The 14,603-nt window shown below is 34.9% G+C and overlaps 1 protein-coding gene across 1 annotated transcript in view; it reads left to right on the top strand.

Annotated features, from left to right (window-relative positions):
* Nucleotides 1–10,818: 10,818 nt before the first annotated feature.
* The window catches only part of ABCB5 (ATP binding cassette subfamily B member 5), a gene marked incomplete at its 5' end in the record, with an annotated part of 82,328 nt that continues 78,543 nt past the window's right edge, over nucleotides 10,819–14,603 (top strand). The window contains 2 exons of the mRNA XM_079786505.1: nucleotides 10,819–10,871; nucleotides 13,174–13,231. Coding sequence (XP_079642631.1) covers nucleotides 10,819–10,871; nucleotides 13,174–13,231 — 111 coding nt within the window. The remainder of the gene's footprint in view (nucleotides 10,872–13,173; nucleotides 13,232–14,603) is intronic.

Raw genomic sequence — 14,603 nt, 5'->3', positions numbered from 1 at the left:
ATCTGGATTTGTGGAGGGAAAAAAATCACTCTAGGAATAAATATGTAAACAAATTTATCACAAGAAAATATTGTAAAGTACTGATTTTTGTGGCCCTCTTATGGGCAGAATGTGAATCACAGTATATATATATATTGTGTTACAGAGTATCATCTGAGTAGTCTAAGTTTTACCTTATCTGCACCCTTGTTTTAAAAGTTGACCTTTTTTGCCTATAACCTGGAACTTAAATTTTTTCCATATAAGGAATGCTATATACCTATACTGTGGTCTATTTCCCAGTCAGTTCCACAGATTAATACCACAGTTAGACCTCAAATATATAACCCCACAAATAGGACTAGCTCAGTTAGCATCAATTGACAGTGATTACTTTGGAAATATCAAAAAACAATAGAATTTTGGGATTGGAAGAAATTTGAGATCTCTGTTCTAAATTCCAGTGAGGTATACCAAAAACACACCTTTCCCCAGTTTTGACCATAGCAATAGGAGCCAATAATCCCTTTCCCACCTAAGACAGATGTAGCTGTCTTCTCCAATCAGTATTATAGAAATAGCAAGGCATGGGCTGACCTGGGTTCTAATTTTCACTCTTCAATCTGTTATAGAAGAGGGGATGGAGGCTGGGGCATAGTCTCCCCAAAATCAAAGAGGGTTAAACAAAGGTCTGTTTTGTGCTCACATTAATGACCTTTGCAGGTTGGCTGTAGCTCTGTTCCAAATCTTCATCTGCAGTCCAGGCTGCAGTAGCAGCCACTAACAGGGACATGCTCTGAGCAGAGGGGAAAAAATTTAATTGACAAGTTAGATTACTCAAAGTCTAAACTCAAGGTTACAATAAAGATCAAGTAAAACTAAGTCATATTATGTTAAATTATAACATAGCATATCATATTTAAAGTCTATTAATGCTATGATATATTTTACCAGAGATTCTGTCCCGTAGGCCTGTAAATTTTATTTTTAATGCTCCAGGATTGAGAGACACTTGGGGAGGGATAATTCTAGTCCTCGAGTCTGGCTGTGCCTGAAGCTAGCAAAGCCCCAAGACTTTGTTTTTCATTTAGCTATTTGCCCTTGGGTTCCTGTCACTTGTAACCTAAAGAGTTCTAATTAATAATGCACTCCCCTCAGGCATAGTCAGTTTTGTTGTTGTTGTTGTTTAATACATAAAATTTGAAGAAGAACCAGGTAGTTAACTTTGTTCAGAGTACTAGTACTAAAACAATTCATGCCATTACCCTGCAGCCCTTCATGTTGAGGCCTTACAGTTTTTGTGGTACAGACTTCTAAGAAACATAAAATCTCTCATAGATGTTCCAGGAAGATAAAAGGAAAACTCCTTCCTCCTATCCCTTTTGTCTATATTCTAATCACTTACTAATATACCCTATAGCTGGGCCCTTTATCTAGCTTCACTTTTCCTATAGGTTCTTTAGACAGCATTAGCTCTATATGGGGAAATATGCCTTTCATTAAAAAAAATTAAAAACAAAAATGGAATCTTAGCTAACCTCTGCTTCCATGCCTATTCTGAGATGTAGCAGTTCACATTTACAAGTTTTCTCAGTTGTCCTCCATCTCTAACTCCTGATAAGTGTTAGGTCTTCCAAGGAAGAAAACCAATTACTACTTCTCTTTGGCCACACACAGAATTTCAGAACAGATGGACCTGGATGCCAAATGTTGCTGTAGAGTTTAATATATTTTCTTGCTCTAAATTTAAAAATGTCATTATAATATTTAGTTTATTTAGAATTTAAAGCTATTGTTTTTTAAAAATACATTTTCACTTTTTCAGGATAGAACATTAACACATGATCTCAAAATAGAATTAGTTGTAAGAACTCACTCACATATGCTACAAGTATATCTAATATATGAATTTAGTAATTTATCCTGTTTTATAGTAACAGCACAAGAACTTCCCCTGTATTGATTATGGATTTTTATTTTCTGTATGTTTATGATGCTTTAACATCTTGGGGCCTTGCTGATTATAGAGAGAAAAAAATTTAATTGGCAAGTTAGATTACTCAAAGTCTAAACTCAAGGTTACAATAAAGATCAAGTAAAACTAAGTTATATTATATTAAATTATAACATATCATATCATATTTAAATTCTATTAATGCTATGATATCTTTTACCAGAGATAAAAATTAGCTTGCCCTTCTCAGGGTTAGCTAATTCTTAGAGACAGCAAACAATTCATCCTGGAGTGCTTTTCAAAACCAACAATCCAGAGCCTATAGCTTCCTCCATCTCCTTTAATGGACTGCCACATGCTGAGCAAGCCATTATCCCCTGCCCAAATCAGTCCAAGATCAGGTGCCAGACAACTAGAGACATCCTCTACACCCAAGTTCACTGAAATTATTCAAACTAGCTAATTCTAAGCCTGCTTATCCTGTGTTGCTATGCCTTTCCTCTGGAAACCACAGTAAAGGCTCTTACTTCCTGGCCAACCCTGGTGTGGCCCTCTGTAGAGTACCTTATTTCATGTTTCTAGGGATCTGAGAGTATAAACTTCTTCCTTCATGGCAGTCATTTCTGTATCTATATGTCTTACCACCCCTGATTAAAACAAGTCCTGAGTACAATTTAAAACCTTGGCAATTTTATTAACTATTCATCAAAATAGCTCCTATTAGTAAATATATTATTAATCTAATATTTTATTAACTACTAAGGTCCCTCTGCGTGGCCTGTGGGGATCAGGCCGAAACTGGCAGTCCAACATCCCCCAAGGGATGTAGTAGTGGGTGAAGCGGCAGGCTGCCCGGGAGGAGCCCAGGCCGGGCACCACTCTACTCCCGTTCATCCCAGCCCCGCTGTGCCTGCCACTCAGTGGGCTTGCTGCAACTCTGCTGCAGTCTCCGCACCCATCCTACAGTGTGCCCATGACCAAGAAGCGGCTGTGGGCTTGCACCCAGTCAGTCCTGATTCTGGTCCTGGTCTGGATGGGGGAGGGGCACACAGGGGGAGTGTCCAAAGGAGAGGTTCGCACCACAGCTGCACTTGCCAGGCATCTGGTGCCCATCAATCAGCTGAGCAGCGCTCCAGCTGTGGGAGCTCACTGACCACCAGGGGACAGCTCCTGCATTGAGCATCTGTCCCCTGGTGGTCAGTACGCATCATAGCAATCAGGCCAACCGTCAATGGTCGAAAGGTCACTTAGGCTTTTATATATATAGATTTGGCAAAATAGCTTTTCTTAGTAAATGTATTATTAATCTAATGTTTGTTTTTATAATATTCAGCGGTTTCCTTGAGATACTTTTTTTTTAAGCAAGACTTCAGGAAAGAGGAAAATTCAATTCCATTGAGACTATTTAAGAATAAATCACTTACATATTTTTTTAGGAAAACTTCAATAATAAAGTCTATAAAGTTGGACTTGTGGTTTACAGAAGTCTCTATAATCTGTTTTTGATATGGGTATAATACTGTGAGTCATCAAAGGAAAAGTAATTTTCCCTCTGTGGATTAGAAATGATTTCAGAAACCTTTATAAAACTCAAAGGAGAAAGGCATTGATTGCTTTGAACAACTTGCCTAATTCATTTAGATCTGGTGATTTAATCTTGTCATTTATTTACAAAAAGAGCTATTAACAAGCAAATAGCCCCCACATGTGACTGGCTGATGTTTCCTTGCCTGGAGGAAATTAATTTGGTAACAAGTTATATCTTTTCTTTTCATTGATATTTAAATTAGAATAGAATTGATGGCCTGTTGGTGAACAAAATAGATGATGAATGCTGGATGTGTGACTGGGAGATTTTACCCATCAGAGCCACAATAATGTAATCTTTAATAATTCATATTATGAAATAAAAACATCATTGTCCCTAAGAAGTTATTTATCCTCCATTTAGAAGAGGAACTTTAAAAATATTCTGTATATAAAAACAACTAGGAATAAAGCCAGTGTCCACTACTTTAAGCAATGACCTCAAATTCTAATTTGAATAAAATCATGTGTAGTACTTGTTAAAAATGCATATTTTTGGGTCCTGTTCTCCAGTGATTCTGACTCAGTAGTCTGAAGAGAGGCTCAAGAATCTGCATTTTTATTAAGGAGTCTGCATCCTGACACAGGTGTTCTAAGAATCACAATTTAATAAACACAGAGAAACTAGTGGCCTACTTTCCCTGCTTCTAAAGACTCATTGTTGAGCTATGTGTGCAATCAGCTGTCAGCTTGGGTCCTAAAGTATATTCTAGTAGCAGCTTCTGTCTAAACATTGAGCTGATAATTTTATATAAATTATATATGTGCATATCAATATATCTAGATAGACAGATATCTAGAGATAGATATACTTATTTTTTATTATGATTTCACCCTTTTCAGGTCCAGAAATAAATGCGTAAAAATTTCAGTCAGTCATTAAGTTTAACTTGCCCTATCTTAGCTAGGGCAATTTAAACACTGAATCTCAGTTTCCTCATCTTGAAAATGGGATTACAATGCACCTTCACAGACTTATGGTGAGCATTGAAGGGGCAATGGTATATAATGCATTTAGCCCAATACCTAGCAAAGACTAAGGGTTAAGTAAATAGTAGGTCTTGTTATTAAAAGATAGGATAGAAGCACTACGACCCATTGATGCCTTACATTTGTAAGGAAATTGCTATATTGTTTCCAGAGCTCTTTCACACACATCATTTCATTATATCCTCACAATGTGCATATGAGATAGCGGGTACAGGATATTGTCCAGTTTATAAATGAGGTTCAACTTTGTCATTCGCTGTGAGCATTGGCTCAGACTATGGAGGAGGTGGGGGGGATGAGCCTCAAAGCAACTGAGAAGGTAGGAGTTTCTTTTACCTTTGAAACCAAGGAATTCGTGTACCCTAGAATGCTCCTGTAAACTTTAGAGCTCGCAGTGGGTTTCAAATTTGTAGAATGGCAGAGTAGTACAATGGCTAAAAGCAATAGGTTTTGGAGTAAACAAATCTGGCTTTGCCACTATAATGGTTGTCAACTTGACAACGATATTTAAGTTTTTTAAGCCTGGATTGCCTCTTTGCATAATAGTAATACCTAATATTTATTGACTCTTCTATATAATATTTTTCAGAGTACAGAAGAGTACTGCTCAGAATAGAGGTAATATATAAGAAACCACCACCTAAACATGCTACAATTACTACTAATGTATAGAAGCTGTTATTACGATGGTTAGCTTAAAGAGTAAAGTCATTTTTCCTAATGTGAAGAGATAGCTAGTGGACAAATTGTTTGCCACCATTATAATCACTTACGTTATTAGGAAACAGAGGAAACATGAACAGTCTGTGTACCTGGGCCCAGATCACAAAATGACTCCATGGCAGGGTCAAGGTTCTGCTCTGTCCAAGACCTTGTCTTGTCTCCAGAGATCACTGTGGTCCTCTCATGGCCTTCAAAAGGACTTCCACTTGGGGAATTTCCTTGTAGAGTTCCAAATGCTCTTGGGTCTGGAAAATTACTTTGTATTCTTAGGTTTAATATTCTGAGTTTTGTTAAAGATGGAATTTTTGCTGAGTTGAAGGCCCACACAGTTCTTACAGGTTCCAACTTGGAACCAATCGGAAATCTTTTGTGGCTTTGAGTTAGTCTTGGCAGAACACTTTCAGAGTGGGAGGATTTAATGGGTTTCTTTAAAGAGTCACTTTAAAGCATTCATTTAGGCTCAAACCAAAGTAAACTGACCACTCTATTCCCATGGATGTCAGAGGAACAAGGGTTAGAATTCAGGGGAAATGTGGTAACCAAGCCTATTGAGAATTTGGTTGATACTTTGGGCCATAAAACAGAAGCAAGTCCATGGTGTCACTAAAAGAAACTTTCTCACAAAAAGTTTTTTTTAAAACTTTGTCCATTGACCAGTTGGGGGAGTTCTTCAGGCAAGGCATCCCCAGCGGCTCATGAGTAGGCTTTCTGATAGAGTCCACCCCATGGGGTTAATAGGATCTACATTCCTTTCATATGTTCCATTCTGAGCCCCGGCAGGTCTTCTCCCAGTTGCTCCCTGCCCCCACTCACAGCACACCTCATTGTTATGGGTAGGTTGTGAAAGAAATAGGTATTTTTAGTGGCTTCCCACCCAGTTTACCCTTTTCAATCCATTCAAATTGGAATTTTTGCTGCAACAGTGTCCTTGAACTTCTTTGCTGAACTCCTAGACTTCCACAAAGGCTGTGAGTGATTGTATAAATCAGTGTTCTTTGTGGGAGAAATGGTAGAAAGCTACTATTTCACCATTATGACCCCTGTCTAACTCTGACTTTGCTTCTTTTTTTAAAATAGTGATGTTTTACTCACATCTGGTATTACTTGATATGGCTCATTTGACCAAAAATGAAGCAAGTAGTTACATTATTCAAAAGAGGAAAATAGGCCTTATTGAGTTGTAGTCACTGTGCTTAGTATTATACAGTAAGGATTAAATGGCTTGCCCAAAATTATATGTATAATAAGTGGGGAATTCAGAATTTGAGTTTAAACAAGTTGACTGCAAAAACTGTGCTTTCCAATAAGATAGCCATTAGCCACATGTGGCTTTCTAGATTTAAATTAAATAAATTCTATAAAACTAGAAATTTAGTTTCCTTAATAGCCACATTGCACATATTCAATAGATACACATGACTAATGGCTACCATTATCAGACAGTACAGAAATATCTGCATGTTGCAAATACAAGCAAAACTCTTAGCCTCTATACTACATCACTTCCCCTATACTTTTATATAACATTATAGGTTAGTAAAACAAGTTTATTCTCAAAGTTTTAATTATTCCTTTTGTGCAGGTGACCATAGCAAGCAATTTTTTTAATTATCAGTGCCACATTTTCGTCTGTATGCCAGATATGTTCATTTGTACATTCTAATAGCAATGCAAACATATATTTTTAAACTGAATTTCACCTTATCCTCAAAATCAACTTTCTCTCTTAACTTCTCTGTTTTCATCTTTGCTACTCTTTTATTTCCAGTTTCTGAAGGTTAATCATTGAACTTTTTACTTTTTATTTCCTCTTTTTGTCCTCTGAATCTATATCCTGTCAACCTTCCTTTAGAAATATCTCTGAAATAGGACTTTCTTACTGCTATCAAACTATACCATGATAGTCTACCTGAATCTTATCTTTCCCTAATCCTTCCAGTCTATCCATGACATCAGGTTAATTGTATCAAATACCAATGGCCCTGTCCCTCATTCTCAGAAAGTTACAGTAGTTTTTTTAAAAAAAAAAATTAATGCCTTCTACAATCTTATCTACCTTATCTCTTTCTCCATTTCTGCATGAACTGTTTGTTCTAACCAGACTGGTCTTTTTCCTCTATTGTGAGATACTTTACTTTTGCATTTCTAAGATTATGTTCTCATTCTTCTTCCACTCATCTCCATTTACTGAAATATTAACTATCCTCCAAGAACTAACCTCAGGGCCCTCCTTATCTGTAGGGTGAAACCATTTTAGGTCATAATGTTCTTTTCAGATGCTAGACTAGTCAGTCACTCTATGTGCTATTCATCGCATAACTTCTTGTCTTGCTAGGTATATTGGACAAGGTTCTCCAGAGAAAGAGGAACAATATATTTATATATCCATATATCCTATTGTGTTTATTTACATCTTTATCTTTATATACTTATATAGATATGAGAGAATGGGTAGATAGATAAATTTTGATTGATAGATTGATCTTAAAGAATTTGCTCCCATGAGTGTGATGGCTGGCAAGACCAAAATCCTCAGGGCAGGCTAGAAGGCTGGAAATTCTGGCAAGAAGTTCACATCTTGAGTCTGGAGACAGAATTTTTCCTCATAGTAGGACCTCAGTCTTTTCTCTTAAGGCTTTAACTAATTGGATGAGGCCTACCCACATTGTGAAGGATAATCTGCCTTAGTCAAAATCTACTGATTTAAATGTTAATCACATCTAAAAAATACCTTCACAACAATATGTAGACTGGTGTTTAATCAAACATTTGGGTGTCATTACCTATCCAAATTGATACATAAAATCCACCATCACATTGGGTATATATATTTTTATAGCATATATATATATATATATATATATATATATATATATATGTGTGTGTGTGTGTGTGTGTGTGTGTGTGTGTGTGTGTGTGTATGCTCTGAAATCGAATAGCTTTATGGAGAAGACAGAAATGAAAATTGTTTATGAAATTTGTCTATACTCAGCAATGATCTTCCTACTATTAGTTTGTTCTCTTCGTAGCTTCTATAAAATTTATATCTTTCTTCATCTACTTAAAAATCCCATGTTTTCTATCCAACCTGTCTATCTTAGCTAGGCATCATATTATTCTTATTAACCATGTTTCAGAATTAATTGCCATTCAAAAAATTTCTTCCCAATTTCTCATCTGATTTTCCATCTTGGCACACAAACCCAGAACTTTTTTTTAAGCAAGAGCCCTTGTAAACACAATATCTCTTTCTAAATTTGTATTTCTTTGTATCCTCTATAATATTTTAGAGGATATTTGCTATGATAATCTACATAGTTATCAATCAGTAAGGATTGGCAGAGTGACAGATTATTTAGGCCAACAAAGAGTTCTATTCTCACATTACCCACTAACTGTTAGATATTACTACCTGATTATCTCAACAATATCTCACATTACATGTTTCAAACCAAACTTACTTTTCTTCCAAAACATTGGCTGATCTAGAGGAACAAGAAGTAGCCGTCATTTCCAACCTATATCTTCCTCTGTAATAATGACCTCTTCATTGTCCCATGCTCTTTCATCTTGTGTTCCTTCGTCTCATGCATTCTTATCTCCACCTGCCTGGGATACTCTTCTTGATCTTTATATGTCATTCTCCTTCTTGTAGTTCCACTTTCACCTTAAACACTATCTTTCAGAAGAGGTTTTCCCAGACTGAACAGGAGAAGGAAATCTACCTTATTTTTATAAACTAATGGCTTACAATATAAGCTCAATACTTTTTCAATGAATTCCTGAAGGAATATATTAAATAAATATAATACAGTAACTAGGAATCTATAATAATAAAAGCATAATATGCTAATTAGACCAGACATCCTTCCGGACGACCTTCCAGACAAAGCCGGGGCTGCGAGGGAATCCCATGTCCCGGTGCCAGAGGGAAGCTGGTGCCAGCAGCTGGGAGAAGGAAGGCCTACTTTTGCACTAATTTTGTGCATCGGGTCTCTAGTTGTAATATAAGGCAGAATGTATCAATGCACATAATACAGATATGACCAAAGCACAAAAGGAGGTGATTATTTTCAGGTAGTAACAATGAGGTAATTGAATGAATGCCTTGTACTCAATGATTATTTACTATGTCATTTACTATTATTTAAATGATTATTTACTGTGCCACTGACATATGAAAGAGGTTTATTTTAGTTATTATAATTACTAATTCAGCTAACTAAAAATATTATGGGACTAAACAATAGAAAACTGGGTATATATAAACACTACAGATTTTTTTTTAAAGAGTGTTTGTTTGGCTCAGTGAATTTTCTTTGCTCACCTTGTTTCCTGAGTGCAGTATGACATGAAGAACACAATGTGCTTTAGCTGGAAATTAACCGCTGTAATCAGATGTTACAGCATGATCAGAAAATAAGCTTTTTAAAGCATAGTTATGAAAGTATAGTTAGTTATTTGTTGAGAAGAGAAACCGCACATGACTTTGATGTAAATGAACAGATATCATGCATTTAACACGGTGAGCCTCAGTTGTTTTTATTTCTTTTTGTGAATATGAATCTTATTATGTAATTGTTAATTTCCATAAAATGAAAATGATTGATAGAGTATGTTTTATTACTTTTCCTACACATATGTCAAAATAATGACATGGTATGAAGTCAGTGTGGTAGTTATAAAGATTTCCTATTTGGAGTTATGACGATTGACTTCTGAAAAAGGAAGAGCATGCCTTCTTTCTCAGGCACTGACAACTGACCCATTAGGTCTTATTTCTTCATGGAGAAACTTACTGTTTCAAAGTGTTGGGGGTTTTTTCAGATGTTCGGGTAAGATTTAATTAGTACTTCTAGAGTTAAAATTCAGATTCTCCATATTCTGTATAATCATCTCAATACATGAGGTTAACTCAAAACAAGTGAGGTTCAGTCAAAACATCTCTATTACATTTGCATTGAAATGATAATTTATGTAAATAATTTCAATCTTAAGACAAACTAAGATTCTGAAGTGTCATCCAAAGGAAGATACATTATGCTTAAATATAATTATAATGATGAGTGGGTTTTCAAACTATTCTACTTTTAATAACTATTAATTTATATATGGCAGAACCTCTAAATTGCTTACATTTGGTGAACTAGAGAGGCCTTCTCCCTCAAACTACTCACAGACACTATTGCATTAATTTTTTACAGAGAAAACTAAGCATGAGATAGTTTAAAGTTTTCATCAATTACAGTCAAATCAGTGGCAGAATAGAAATAAAATCCAATGTCATGAAAAACTATGCATTGTCATGGAACTTGATATTCCTTCTTTTTTTTTTTCCATTTCTATAATTTTCATTAGCTTTACATCTAAGCCCAAATGAGACAAAGAAGTCATAAAGTCAATGATAAAATCTAAAGATACATAACCAGAAACTCCAGTTGGGGTGGAGGGGTGAAGAGGCAGCATGGTTTTTCAGAAGCTGTTAGGGATATAAAGAATGCTTTATATCAGCTAAGTGATAAAATTTCACATAGTCATGATATATTTGTTGATATTTACTTCAGAATAATTAAGTTATAAAGAAGATGGCAGATTATGAAAAAGCTGAAGAGATGCAAGAAAATTGCCAGAGAAATAGGTAGGTTTTGCCTAAATTCTACAAAAAAAAAGTGTTCTACAACTTCATATATACCTTATCTTTTTCACAGCTGTAACAAAAAAGGTAATTTTTTCCAAAAATAGCAATGCTATTTGCATTTTGCTGTACTTCTACATAATCAATGTTACAACTGGTTTAATAGTAATTTTAGGAAATCGATAGCTACAGGATTTATTGAGTTAGCACTTCAGATATCTCATCTTCTGAATTTCTTGTAGTTTACCAGATACAGAGAATTCCATTTTAGTTATCTATGGATCCTTCATTCCACTTGGTACATTTAATAAAATAAAATGTTAAGTTTTGATTATTTTTTTTCACTGAATGGATGTCTGTGTGTAAGTTATAAAATTTTTCTTCACCTATAATCCATTCATTTAGAGATTTAAAGTTGAAATGTTTTAAAATTTTCCATCTTTACCATAATAATTGGGTTAAATTTCAATGTATAAACTGTGAGCCTCAGGTGGACCCCTCTAGATTCTGTGGTTCATTAATGCAGGGCTGCCGTAGCCAGGAAGGAAGCTCCCGCCATACCTGTGCTCTTCTTCACTTTCTTTTTTAAAAATTACTATCATTGTACAATCTTTATTTTTATTGAATTTATTGGGGTGACATTGGTTAATAAAATTATATAGGTGTACAAGTCTATAATATATCATCTGTATATTGTATTGTGTGTTCACCACCCTAAGTCAAATCTCCTTCTACGAGCATTTACCCCTCTATCCCCTCTTCTGCCTCCCCACACCTACCTTCCCCTCTGGTAATTACCATACTGCTGTCTGTGTCTATGAGTATTTTGTGTTTGTTTGTTGGTTGGTTTCTTTGTTGTTGTTGTTGTTGTTGTTGTTGTTGTTGTTTGCTTCATCCCTTCATCTTTTTCACCCAGCCCCACAACAACCCCCAAACCCCTCTGAAAGCTGTCAGTCTCTTCTGTATCTCTGAGTCTTCACTTTCAACTCTGGTCTTTTAAAAGACTACCCAACCGCTCCTTCCAAGGCTTTCCATGAAGGTCAATAGAGACAGAAATGTTTTCCTGAAACAAAATTTATCAAAAGAGAGCTTACTGGGTCTTAAGTGTTTGGAGTGGGGGAAGGTCTTTTATGATCTTAAAGCACTTTTTGTCATCTATGACTCATCTCAGAGAAAATTGGCCTTGTAGATAAGTAAATTATTAACCTCAGATGGAATAGAATTAAGTGACTTCTCATTTATTTTATAACAAAATAAAACAGAAAATAGAAAGTATTGGTGAGTATGTGAAGAAACCTCCTTGTGCATGATTGGTAGGAATGTAAAATGATGCAGCTGCTATGAAAAACAGTATGATTGTTCCTTAAGAAGTTAAAAATAGAATTGAAAGCAGAAATTGAAGATATATTTGTACACCCATATTCATAGCAGCATTATTCACAGTAGTCAAAAAGTAGAAGTAACCCAAGTGTACATTGATTAAGGAATGAATGAATTGGTTTAAAAAAAATGTGGTATATACATACAATGGAGTAATATTCAGACTTAAAAAGAAGGAAAATTCCAACATTTGCTACAACTTGAATGAACCCTAATGATATGCAAAGAAATAAGCCCATGAGAAAAGGACAAAATACTGTAGGATTCCACTTATATGAGGCTCCTAGACTAGTCAGATTCAAGAGACAAAAGTAGAATGGGTCCGCTGGTGTGGCTCAGTGTTTGAGCATCGACCTATGCACCAGAAGATCCTCGTTCAATTCCTGGTCAGGGCACATGCCTGGGTTGATCGATGTTAATGTTTCTCTATCATAGATGTTTCTGTCTCCCCTCTCCCTTCCTCTCTCTCTCAAATCAATAAAGACATTTTTTTTTTAAAAAAAAAAAGTAGAATGGTGGTGGCCAGAAGCTGGCAGAGTTTCCATTTTTCAAGATTCATGGTATTCTGTGGATGGTTAGTGGTGATGGTAACACAACAATATGAATATACTTGATACCACTGAAAAGTACACTTAAAAAGAGTTGAGATTATAAATTAAATGTATTTTACCACAATAAAAAAAATTCACTCCAGATGTATATCTTCAGTTGTTACTCTAATGTGAACAGCCAGTGACAACTTACTTTTCCAGGGATTATACTAAAAATCTTTGTATTGTCTGTGATTAAATTTGTTTTTAAAATTGCAGTGTTGGTGTAATTTGCTACCCTGGGTGAAATTTGACTCTTCAGCACAATTCTAGTTAGAAAATGTTACAAATTACATTCACATTGTAACGTTACCTTTTAAACATTTACATTCCAGAAAACTGCAAGAACAACTGCCCAAAGTAAGAAACCAAGTTGTTGGACCTTTTGAGATAGTAAGTAACATCTGTTAGAAAGTATGCATATCAAAAAATTTTAGGGAATTGTCAGTAGTGTATAGAATGTTTGTTTGATAGTTTACATCTATTTGGGAGAAATAGGGATTTTAAAAAAATTCATCAAAGTATTATTTCTAAAAGGAAAAATATATAATCAACCCAACAGGTCCACAATAAGGCACGGAAAAAGCCAACACAAGAACTAGACAATGATTCAAATTTTGGGGGGAGGGAGTGTGTGCATGTGTGTATGTGTGATCCATAAATGTTATCAGAGGTTATTTCTGAGTGGTATCCTATATAATAAAGAGCTAATATGCTAATTAGGCTGAACAGCAGAACTATCAACGAAGCCAGGGCTGCAAGGGCCAAGCCCCTTGCACAAATTTCGTGCATTGGGCCTCCAGTGAAATTATAAATGACTTTTACTATTTTTATTTACATTTCAATATTTTCCAGTGATATTGACAAAAGTTGCTTTTATTTTTAAAGTTGTATAAATCCTTTTTAAATAAAAAATAATTATCTAAATATTTTGTAAAAGTTATGTATGCATCAGAGTATGTTTCAGCACAATTCTTTAGCATTATGTTTAAGGAAAATTTTCAGAAATGCGTTCTCAAAACAGCTCCTCTACTTAATCTAATCTCTAAATCATCCTATCAGATCAATATCACTAAAAATACACTTGAAACTACGTATTTTTTCAGAAGTCCATTTTTTAAGAAATCTGGGAAGTAGCAGAACATGAGAAACTTTATCAAGGAGATAATACACTACTCTGGGGATGGTGGAGGAGCAGATACCCTCTTATCATCTGTAGTAATGAGTACAATGGTATGGCAGTTAATTCATAAATATTTATTAGCTAGTGCATGAATGAAGGGAAAACATTAAGTTTTTTCAGTTTCCACTTATAAAATATGTACTAAGTTCCTGTTATTCAAATCTAATTTCATTTCAGTAACATTATACATTTTATCTTGACCTCTCTCAGTAAAATAAATAATCCACATTTTCAAGTTCATGTTTTGGCTTTGGAATAGTGTTATGGGGACTTGCTATAGAATAGAATGTGAAGCAATCAATATTTGACTTTGTTATTTCTTTCTTCTAAACAGCTTTGCGAATTATTGTAGACCTTAATTTACAGAATACATGTTGTCCTAAGTAGAAATAAATATGAGGAATTTAAAATAAGAATGAAAAATATAATTTATTACATTTGGTGAACTGATTTTTACTAGGTTCATTGTACTTAGTTTTCATTGCTATGATGTTGATAAGCATAGGCAATTGAAGATCATTGTCCATCAGTCAAGATATTGTCATTGCAGTCTTTTGAAATATCTTAATTTATTCCAGAATT

The sequence above is a fragment of the Cnephaeus nilssonii genome, assembly GCF_951640355.1.
Source record: "Cnephaeus nilssonii genome assembly, chromosome: 12".
NCBI classification, from domain to species: domain Eukaryota; kingdom Metazoa; phylum Chordata; class Mammalia; order Chiroptera; family Vespertilionidae; genus Cnephaeus; species Cnephaeus nilssonii.
Note: the sequence above shows the minus strand (reverse complement) of the source record. Positions and strands in the feature narration are given on the sequence as shown.